We start from the raw sequence: 11,814 nt of genomic DNA on the forward strand, positions 1-11,814 counted from the left end.
GAGGCAACCATGCGTCAGCCAATCAAATTGCCTTTCATACATAACTCACAGCACAGGCCAATCAGAACAAGTTTATGCTCTCGTCTATAGAGCGTGAAGCTCAAAAAAAAAGATGGCGCACCAACCTACGTAGATGGTCGAATTTGTACTTAAAAGTTGTTTGTCTGACTTTTTTTTGCTTAGATTTTTAAAAAGTTATAGAAATAGACACTGTACAATGTTATTGTAACTGAAAAATACGTCTCATAGGAGTTGCGAGGTCTCTGAGCCACCAATCTAACGTTAGCATGCTACTGCTCACAAGGTAAACAGCTTGCTAGAGGCATGATTGGTTTGTTGACCTGTCAATCTCACTATAACGTCTCTGTTATCAACACAAACCCATGTTGCAGAATCCTCCTCTGCCATGTGTTGGATCACACATTCCAACGCAAACGTGTGAGTCGCCATTATAGTAGGTGATGACTTGATTTGGACAATCAAACTGAGAATTATAAACACCTAATTATTGTGGTGCGAAGTGATTAAACACAGCGTTTGTATCACTAGCATAAGTTTAGCACCGTAATGCTTAACGTTGTGTACCTGTAGAAAGAAAATGTGTTGGGCCTCCTCCATTACATTTGTCACGCTTCTGTACTGTTACAAAAAATGTTTTTGCTGGTTTGTTTGTTTTTTTAGGCATGTGAGTCAAAACAGACTTACCAAACGGCTATCTGTATTTCACAACACACCTGATTCATTCAGTGCGCGATCGATACTGGGAATCAAAAGCTTCTCAAATTCCCAGAGTTTCTTGTCGACCAACAGCTGGTCTTTGGAGAGTTGTCCTTGCAGTGGCACCCTGACATGGATGATGCGGCATACATCGAATGGGACGTTAAAGACGAGTCCGAACTGTTTCAGCGTAGTGTGTACTGAAGTCTGCTCCACGCTTCGGGGGTTGATGAGCAGCTTGGTGGGGTTAAACATGTGCTTCCTGTCAGGCTCTCGGTAGACATGCTCCAGGATGTTTACACCAGGCACACTCCTCCACCGAGGCAGGCGAAATCGGCCACTGTCATCGGACTGCGTTTTGGGGAAGATGTGGTTCTCAATCCTGAAGACCCCAGCGTTGGGATGCTGCTGCTGTAAAATTCCCATTACCTTCTCCAGGTTGGCATGCTTGTAAGGCATAATAATCTCATCTATGTCATTCAGCAGGAGGTACTTTGACTGGTACATGTATCTGTATATGCATTCATTCAGAGTGGTTAGCTGTCCATAATAATGAATGTCCCCATGGTGTAAGTCATACTTCCACCCAGTAGAGGGCGTTAGGAACTTGTCTATTGGCCAGGGTACAACTTCCAGCATGCCCTCTTTCCTGTAGTACTTGAGAATTTTCTCAACGTCTGGTCCACAGCTGGTGTTGTAGATGACAACCCTCTGAACCCCTATAAGCTTGTACACCTCCATGGTTTGTGCAAATTGGAGGGCATTATTGTACTCTCCAAAGAGGTTAGATATGCATACAGTAAAGTTGTACTTAAACGATTCCTTGACCTCCTGGTTTTGGATTGATAAAAATGTCAAATTGGCGTATGGTTTAGCTGTTATGCTCACATGTGTGGCTTGCTGCAACGCTGGACTCATGCACAACACGTCTGAAGTCACAAAAGGAAAGCCGAAGCTTTCGCTGTGCACGTTAACTTTTGCCTGTGAAAATGCGCACTGATCCACAGACACATCAGCGTTAGCGCTAACATTAGCGCATAGGACACAGTAGAGCGGCTGCTGCTCCTGCTTGCAGATGATGCTGATCACCCTGATGGCCCCGCCCAGTCTGTGGTCCTTAAAGGCAGACACCATGAGGTGCCTGGAGCCTGGGATGGGGGTGATAGTGTCCGGGGTCAGTTCAGGCTCAGCTGAAGGTTGTTTGCTGCTCATGAGGTTCACTACGGTCATCACATGCTCCCACCTTAGCAACAGGAGGACGGTCAAGGCACCAATGCCAACCAGCAGCGCCAGCTTCCTCTGCATCATGTTTGTTCAGTCAACTGGGATCCAGCATCTACAATCTGCACAGCCAAATATGTGAGACACAAAATTATACAACAGCACTTTCATGTACACACACAGACAGAAACACACTCCCACACAGACAGAAACACACTCACATACAGTCAAATTATCTCATTTACAGACACGCTCATGAGTTTTGTCTAAATGGAACAAGACGACTAGTTCATGGTTAGGAAATTTGCCTTTGCAAACACCAAAAATGGAACAGCTGGCAGCAGCACTTATTGAGGCCAGTTAGCTTGAGAACTGATGGAATTATTTGGTGATGTTATTCTGTAAATGCTGTTTTTGGAAATGATGTGGGGTTTGTGACGTGGAGCAAAAAACTACATTGTGGATAACCTGAGCAGGTAGTGGAAAGACAGGTGTGGTTATCTCTTCAAGACCGCATAGATAAGGGGGGGCACGGTGGCGCAAGCCGATAAAGCCCCCAACTTGCGGGCTACAGTACATTGCCCGACAGGTTCAAGTCTGGCCTGATGTAATTTTCCATTCCTCTCGCCACCTCTTCTCTGCCTCGTCTCCTGTCATATCTTCAACTGTCCTATCCAAATAAAGGCATAAAAAGCCACAAAAAAAAGACTGCATAGATACAGGTATGGTTATCTCTCCGTCAAGACCGTATAGATACAGGAGTGGTTATCTCTCCGTCAAGACCGTATAGATACAGGTGTGGTTATCTCTTCGTCAAGACCGTATAGATACAGGTGAGGTTATCTCTTCGTCAAGACCGTATAGATACAGGTGTGGTTATCTCTTCGTCAAGACCGTATAGATACAGGTGAGGTTATCTCTTCGTCAAGACCGTATAGATACAGGTGTGTAAGATTTAACACAAATATAACTTTGTATAATTTTATTTATTGTGACATTTTAATTTAGCTAAAATACTGCTTGTATTTTCAGATATACATTGTTTTCTAAGCATTTGTGGAGTATGTGTAATGTAATAAAATAATAATAATAAAACTTTATTTGTATAGCACCTTTCATACAAAACAATGCAGCTCAAAGTGCTTAACAGCAAAGAAATTCATAAAGGAGTTTGCAATGTAACTTTCACCTAGCCCATTGAGGGCTTTGTATATAAGGAGAAGGGCCTTAAAATAAATTCTAAATGTTACTAGAAGCCATGACATATCAGCTGCTGAAAGAAAACGATGTGCCTGTGAGAAGTTGTAAAAATACGAACATCATAAATGTAATTTTTTATTTTTGATATATCATTTAATATAGGCATATACAAAATTGTCCCACCAGCTAGCTGTTCGGCCAAGTCTTACCCAGAATCGCCGCACATTGTGTGGTTTAAACCGTATAGCGAATCCCTTGGTTTCTGACAGTGTCGCTGCCTTATCTGAGTCGGCTGCCCTATCTGAGTCCCACACATCGCGCATGCTCAAACACAAACGGTTTACAGCAGAAGGCTCAATATCAACATATCTGGCTTGTCTTAACGCATAATGTAGGTTTATTTACGTAATGTTTTATAATTTTGTAAACGGTTAACAGCATAAGGCTCAACATATGGGGCTATTTTGTATTACTGTTACTAGTAATGAATGCACTGCTTAACTAATAATTCAATAAACATGAAGCTTAACATCGTAAACCTTGGTGGATTACCTGGCTCGTTGTAACAGTGTCGCAAAGTGAAGCAAGCGACTACGATCCGGTAACTACTACGCATGTGCGACTCAGATAGGGCAGCCGACTACGATAGGGCAGCGACAGACAGTTTCAAAGTGAGGCCACACGAAAAATCGTGGCGGCCATTTTGTGGGGACCACTTTCCTGCTTGAGACCAATGATTATGACGGGCGATGAATATTATATATAACATATTTAATGAATTTGCATGTTAAGCCTTATAGTAATTGGCCAGGTTCTAATCATCACCACTAATACAATACGATAGAGGAACAAGTTCAATATTTTAAAATATTTATATATATCAAGCAAACACAAGCTATATAACAATGAATTACTATAAGGTTTAATATGCAAATTCATTAAATATCTTATATCTAATATTCATCGCCCGTCATAATTATTGGTCTCAAGTGGTCCCAAAAAAATGGCCGCCACGATGCCGCACTTTGATTCCATGGGATGCGCTATCCAGTTTCTTTTTGAGATCAGTGGTCCACACTACAAGTCCAGTTTTCAAATGTATCTATCTGCCTAGGGCAGCGTTTTTGAAAAACATGGTTTTCAGTGTTGGAATATGCCGTTTTAAAGTAAGGGGTGTCGTGTATTCCTGCCAGACTATTTACGTACGGGATTCTATGGAGCAGTTAACCTGGCTAATAACTATCCTAGCTATCTCTAGCTTAGGGATCCATCTTAACAGTTTGCAGTTGCCTATGTGTGATTAACTCATGTTAATATGTGTGAATACGAACTTGTGTACACAAACTCGTTAATATGAAGCTGCACAGGCACCCTGAGAGGTAAACATAGACACCCAGAAACTCAATGTTTGCTGAAAAGTTTCATTTCCCAAAATGAGCTCACCGATAAAAGACTTGAATTCAAAGTGATCACAACTTTTAGTGTGGACAGAAGGGCTGAGTTTCTATATTTACCAGGGTTAGTTTGCTAAAACCTCGTGAACCAAAAGCTCTAATTCTAACTAATTTTAACTCATCATCCAGCGCGCTATTAACACTAATGGGCGGGGTTTGGCGCTGATGACACGACAAGGTTCTTGTTTGATAAATACGAGGCAAAATACTGTGTGCTATATACGGTTTGGCAAAGGCGCTGATTGCGCTGCTGTCGCAATGCTAGTAAATGAGGCCCAAAGACTTGTAACCTCAGATTTAATCCATCTGGGAAGATGCCTGTTTGAAGAGATGCATTTATAATCTTCAGGTCATGACAAGAAACACTGTCGAACTCCCGCTTGAAAAAGGCTGTAGGTACAGGGTCAATACATGAGGAAATGATGGTGACATGCTTTATATACATTGGACAGTGTACTTTATTACACACTAGCTTGAGGTTTTCAAGGTGGCAACCGTCAAAGGCTTCCTGACATGAGATTGAAGAAGACTGATCAAAGACTTGAGATGAATTTATTTGGATGCTAGGCTGAGACAGGACAGGTTGATGACTTTGGGCAACTGGAAAATCTTCCTCTTAAAGGTAGCGCATGGGGGGTCTAGTTGTTGTGTGAGGTGGTGCCATGAAGCATTACATAGCTCTCGTGAGTAACATAGTGCAATACCAGGCACACCAGGTGTGTTGTGATTGTTGCAGTGCATGAAATGCCCTGTATTGTAATTCGTAGGCTTCTTATACTTCTTCTTCTTATTCTTGATACCGAACCGCTTAACGTAGAAACTTTGTTCGAACTTTGGTGCGTAGGTCTTGTTAAGGACACTAAAGTACGACAGTGGTACAGGGGGTAAAGGAGTTGTTTAGAGGAGTCGCAAGGTTGCTAGTTCAATTCCCCTTACCAAATCTAACTTAACATTTCTTTTTAAGTTGCTTTGAATAAAAGCGTCTGCTAAATGACTAAATGTAAATGTATTAATAAGAAATTCAATAAATGAAAGCAGTGAAAAGAAATTGTGTATATTTCTCCAGTCCACCTTAATCATTTTCTACAATAAGTATATGCTATGATGTACTAATAACACTGTCATATAATTAGGAGTGCTTTGTTCTCCACATTGCAGACACTACAAAAATGTACCACTTGCAAAAAAGCTGAAGGTTATGCATAGTATGTAAGAAAGTCAATGCTCGGCTGCGGCGTGTGGTGTTTGCAATAAACGGCTCGAGAAGGTCTTGTAAATATATGTTTCCTTGTCGGTAGCGCTCATACAAGATCATCATGATGGAATAACGGATCTTGGCGATAGTGAAGAACTCTCTCCCTATGAAACGCTAATCTTATCTAATACCGCTCCTTCGCCAATGGGATCTCTGAGGAAGGGAGCTGCCATTTTTTTCCGGGGTAGTGGCAAGCTTATCCAGCTCACTAAAGCTGCAATCCTGCGCTGGAGCAGGTTCAAGTTTATTGATGTGTTGCTATGGTGATTTAGCCAAAGTTGCTTCGTCAAACCTAAAAGGCGGACTTATGTTATGTTATCCTGAAAATGATCTTGGTAACTCGCTAAACGAGGTACGAAGAATATGGCCCTGGTGTTTGATGTTTGTTTGTTTACATTTGTCTTCTCTATCAGTAGTTTTTGTTTCTGAAATTAGTTTTTTTTTAAGGAAACATATAATTGTCAATGTCACTGATAAAGGATATGTTTCTCAATAAACATATTTTGTCAGGGATTGAACCCGGGGCCCTGGGTTGGCTAACCAGCGCTTAGCTCAATGAGCTAATATGGACCCACTTGCAGAATGATGTTTCAAAACTTGTTTTTTATTATCTTTCCGGAATTTCAAAATACAAAAGATGCTTTCAGACAGCAGTGATCCAAACATAAAAGGTAAACCCTAAAGCACAAAAGATGACAGAACACGGCAAGAGGCCAAACTAGAGATGCTACAAAAAGTTATACCTCTCGCTCAACAAGGTGAAGAAACTAAACAGAGAACCGGAGAACAATGCTTAGAGAAGCAGCGAGAACACTAGAAGCGGCTGAGATACAGCGCTACCAGTCTTTACCTCTCCAATATGGCGGCGACTTTGGCACGTAGCAGCAACGGGCTGAAGCAGCCAATGGGGCGTCTATCTATATATGTCTATGCTCTTTTGTACCAACTGACACAACCAGGTTGTACAATATGGGCTATATGCAGGGACGTGCAGTCATAGGAGGCAGGGGAGGCAGAGCCTCACCTGTCATTTTGAAAAGTAAAAAAAAAAAATATTTAAAAAATATATATTTTTAAATTATAATAATCATATATATTTATGTATTATAAAATAAATATTCATATTTCTCTAGTTATAAGTGTTACGAGTGTCATTTCTGCATGATTCCAATCATTTCGAGCATTTTTATTATCAAAATCGCTGAATTTGAGCATTTCCGGTTCCCAGGGACAGTAGACGTGCCGTGTACTGAGGCAAATGCATTGCTGTCTATGGACAGCTGAACCAGTGCCTCAGTAGGGATTGCGCAATCACTCCAAACTGGGTTTTACGCATGCGTGCGCAAGCGCAGAACCTTTGAGTTGAGCTCAAAATGCATTGAAAAATATTGCTTACTGAGGCAGGCAGTAGCACTGATTCAGTAAAGGGGGCGAGCGAGAGCGCAATTCTCGGGTGTATAGTCTTACGTAGGACTTGTCTTCTTCTACACACTTCTACTTGACCTTGACGGCGATAATGGAAGATTGCATTGCTAACCTGAAGCAGTTCTCAAAACTGGACTTTCAGTCCAAACTAGAAATGATTGATAACAGTGCTGGAGCTAAAAGGTTTGCTTCAAACGACGGGACAGAAGGTATTGGAGTGTTTCACGTTTCCCAACGGGACTACATATTCATGCGAAACACGGACCTCGCTAAGAAAAATGCCTTGAAGTTGTGAGCAGAATAGGTGCTATTCCTGAGCTAAACTACTGACTGCATTCGCTCAAGAAGAGGAGGGAAATCGCGGGAGAAGACAACGGATTTCCACTGAACTATACGGACATTCGTGAGTGGATTACGTTTGTTTCACCTCTAATTGACGGTTACGAGCTCCAACAAAAGTGCACCAACTTTAAATTATACTGGTCAGTAGAACATTTTGGTATTGTGTGCTATGACTGCGGTGTTTAACTGTTTGCTTGTGAATATGTTGTGTTAATAAATATGCAATTGTTTTTGTCTAAACTGCGAATTCAAAACTCTGTCCGAGTCATTTAAATTAGCATCCCAAAACCGTAGTTACCGTAAATCCTCCAATTGTGGCCGGGGCTTTTATTTACTTAGGCTGAACAGCGCACCGGCCTTTATTTGGGGCAGGCTTGTATTAGGGGCAGGCCTTTATTTCTTACTTATCTTCTGTTATAGAATTGTATTGTTTAAATAATGGGCATAATTGCAGTAGGCTAATCTAATTCATTGCATATATGCGTTCAACACTTCCTGCACATCGTGTAGCGCTTTAGGTGCGGTGTGTCAACGTAAAAAATAAACATCGGAGTTATGGTCTCCACTGTCAGTCACGGAGAAAAAGATTCCCAAAGCCTTGATTTTAATCATTTTTCTAGACACTCTATTATGCTTATCGCGGACTGAAAAAATGTATTCAACGACCTGGTTTGATATCCAGCCTAACTTTCTTTCTACCTCCACCTGCTAGTCGTAGCCTATCGCATTCGTCTCGGGTCAATGTCAAACTTCTTTGCTGCTTTTTCTCCCGAATGTTCTTCAGCAGTCAATCAGCATACACCATCTCTTTGAATTTAATATCAAAGTTACGTAAGTCTACAACTGTTTTATGATCCCTTCTGGAAAAAGTAACCTAGCCAACTAAAACGTTACAGATAAACAACAGTAGGCTATACGATACGTGCATTTAGGCTAAACATTCGCCTAGTCCTACGTGGGGAAATTTCTTTTTTTATTGCAAACAGCCCATGAAATTAGCCAACAATATTACATAATATAATATTAAACATGAGGAGAACATCTATTTGTGAAATGCATTCAATTAAATTGTGATGCCTACTTTGAGCCGAAGGACTGATGCTGGTAGGCTACAGTAATAGGCTACTTTATTTTACCCCCGGCTTGTATTCGGGGCCCGGCCTTTATTTGTTTGAATGGACCACGACCCCGGCTACTATCTGAAGCCCGGCTTCTAATTGAATCCCGGCCACAATTGGAGGATTTACGGTATATTGTCCCTAGACAAAATTAAATGAGCCACATCATTGGTGGGAGGGATCGCTTGATACTATTAATATCTTATTTGACAGGGTGTAAAAGTTCAATTAGCACACCGGTTGTACGTTTAGCTGTAAGCCTTGTAAAAGTTAGGTTAACAAGTCAGTTAAGTATTGAGCCGCATAACTTCTTATAATAAAAAAAAAACGATCGTTTAAAAGTAATAGTATTAGACAATGAAACATAACGTTTTTTCAGTCCTGGTCAGATGATTTTAAACCATATGCATTTTTACATGTATGATGTATACATTTACATTTTTTTTAAACAACTAGAGATCGGAATGACGTAATCACTTCCGGTTTCTGTGCCTCATCAGCTAGGAACCTCACCGCACGTCACTGGCTATATGCTAGGGGCCTATATGACGTGTATTCATGATATTCACGTGTAGCTAAGAAAACAATGGGTTTGTTCGAAACGAAAGACAAAGTCTTGTGCCCCCTCAATATAGGGATAAAATGAAATCTTCATAACATCAGCTTTCAGAAAATGTATACAATGTATAATGTATAAAGCTTGAATCGCTTTTGTGGCATATAGGGCATGGCATATTTAAACGTCTTTGAGAATTGTGAAAAGCGCTATATAAATGTGATTATTATTATAAGTATATTATTATTATTTTTATAATTATTATTAGGGGGTGTCATCGTCATATATACCAACCGCGGCAATCCCTAAAAGTTGACATGTTGACACCAAAGGACTGGAACCAGCAGTGGCAGAGGTTAAGCCAGACTATGCGTAACTTTACACCACCATCAGGAGGGCAGAAGAAGCAGGGGCAATTTAACATTAACATAAATCTTGTTTCCCCCTATTTTATATGTAATTTATGCAGTAAGAAACACGCAAAAAACTGGATAAGTGAATAACTTACTGTTTGACAGTTGTTCCATACTGCTTCTTCTGCTAGCTGTTTTGCTTAAGCTTATGTTCAATTTAGCACTATATTAAAATTTGTCTGTCATAAAGTTCACCTTGTTCATGTGACGACAAAATAAAGTACTCAGGCTATGGCACCGGGTATTAGCTTACATTTAAAGTACATTCTATATTTCTAATATTTCAAACTTGAGATCTTAAACCAGATCTACCAGCAACGCCTCCTGCTCAAGTTCCCAGAAAAGTAAACTTTAATTCAGCACTTAGTTGAACATAAGCGTAAACCACTCATCTGTGTAAGAGCTATGCTTCCCGCTCAAATTCCCCGGACACGGCAGCCAAAGAGATGATAATGATAACCCCTTATAGCTTGCCCAGATGACTTACCAAATGACCACAGCTCCTTTATGAAGCTCCTTTGAGACACCGTCCTCAAAGAAACAAAATCCAATAGAAGTGTTGTGGTTGATTCAGCTACAAAGCCTCTTACACCTATCTCTATCTAACTGGTCTTGTGTGTGCTTGCCAACCTTGTTGCCTAGCTTCCTCTACCCGGGGGGGGGGGGGGGGGGGGGGGGTGCTTTAGCTCCCCCTGGATTAGTCAAAGCACCCCCATAGCAACCCCAAGAAAATAATGGTTTATGATGGTGAATGAAATGCCCTGTATAGCTTTTTGGTGGCTTCTTATTGTGTTGTTATTCCTAGGCTACTTTTTCTTATTACAGTGAATGAAATGCCCTGTATTGTTATTTCTAGGCTTCTTATTCTTTGTACCGAACTTCTGCACTTAATTAAGCTCGAACCGCTTAACTAAGAAACTTAGTTCGAACTTGCGTAGGTCTTGTAACAGACACATGTGCTATGGATTTTTCATTTTTCTGAACTTTACACTTTCTAAGATATCACTAGGTGCGTTTCCATCCCATGTCTTAATGCGCATTATCTCTATGCGAATATTTAATCCTGGTTGGAAACGCGTGCGTATCGCATTAACTTCCCCAATGCGCATAGAAATTCGATTCGCCAGAGGAAGGTGGATTTACTAGTTATTCGAATTTAGTTAATGCCCTTAACGTAGATGGAAACAGTTTATTTCGAGCGATTCGCGTATTTTGTGAATTTGTTTATGTTCGGAGTTGGACTGTAGACTACGTCCTGTTGCAGTGACAGACAACCGTGCTGCTGTCTGCCACGAATGTGATGTTCCTCTACTGCTTCTCAAACTGCCAGCTAATACACCACACCTCATGCAGCATATGCACTTGCTGTTATATATACTATAATATATCTATGGTTGCTGTTTGTTGTTTCCCTTGAACATCATCATCATTACCTAGTTTATTGTAGGCTAACTGATTAAGTTGATTTACGTGCAAACTACGTGGACATGTTATCTCCCCACACGTACTTTTTTTGTTGTTGTTGTTAATTATAGTTTTTTTGTTTTGTGATCATTGATTTTATTCTAACACCTGCGGACCTGGTGTGCGCGGTTGTTTCGGTTCGCAATCTCTTGCACCTCGACCATGTATGGTAACTTAATATATTTCTTTGCACTCGGATGGCAAAGCATACTGCGTATAAACATATTTGTACAGTGGTACGTTTCGCCCACAACACGGTATTCCGCGCATGTTGCAAGTTTGTAAAGTGCAATTGCAATGCGCTCGTCGGTGGGGACAGGCTTTCGGCAGCAAATACTTTCAGGCAACACAGCAGGGCCTATCCGTTGCACTATTCTTGAAATCCTGACCTGGTCAGACTGAAGTTTTCGACCCACAGCTGGTCAGTGAAGTGGGCCCTCACCAAATTAAAAGAATCCCTAGACCGTGCTCGTTCCCAGATGTACGGACGTCTGCAGGGAACGGAATTCGCTGCTATGTGAGTTTGTAAAACATGTTAAAACCGTCTACGCCTTCTCCTTCTAACAACTATATTCAAAACAACTCAAATGCTACAGCATTAAAAGTCCCGACGGCAGAGAGGAGGGCGTCCATTCAAGCATGCACAAAA

General features: G+C 41.0%; 1 protein-coding gene across 1 annotated transcript; it reads right to left on the minus strand.

Annotated features, from left to right (window-relative positions):
* Positions 1-723: 723 nt before the first annotated feature.
* LOC308376259 (uncharacterized protein) lies at positions 724-2,025 on the minus strand (the record flags this gene model as incomplete). Its single annotated transcript, XM_080852554.1, has 1 exon — positions 724-2,025. One exon carries the CDS (start codon positions 2,023-2,025, stop codon positions 724-726), a length of 1,302 nt encoding a protein of 433 aa, XP_080708680.1.
* Positions 2,026-11,814: the final 9,789 nt, after the last annotated feature.

This window comes from Sprattus sprattus (genome assembly GCF_963457725.1).
Source record: "Sprattus sprattus genome assembly, chromosome: 15".
Classification (NCBI taxonomy): Eukaryota; Metazoa; Chordata; class Actinopteri; order Clupeiformes; family Clupeidae; genus Sprattus; species Sprattus sprattus.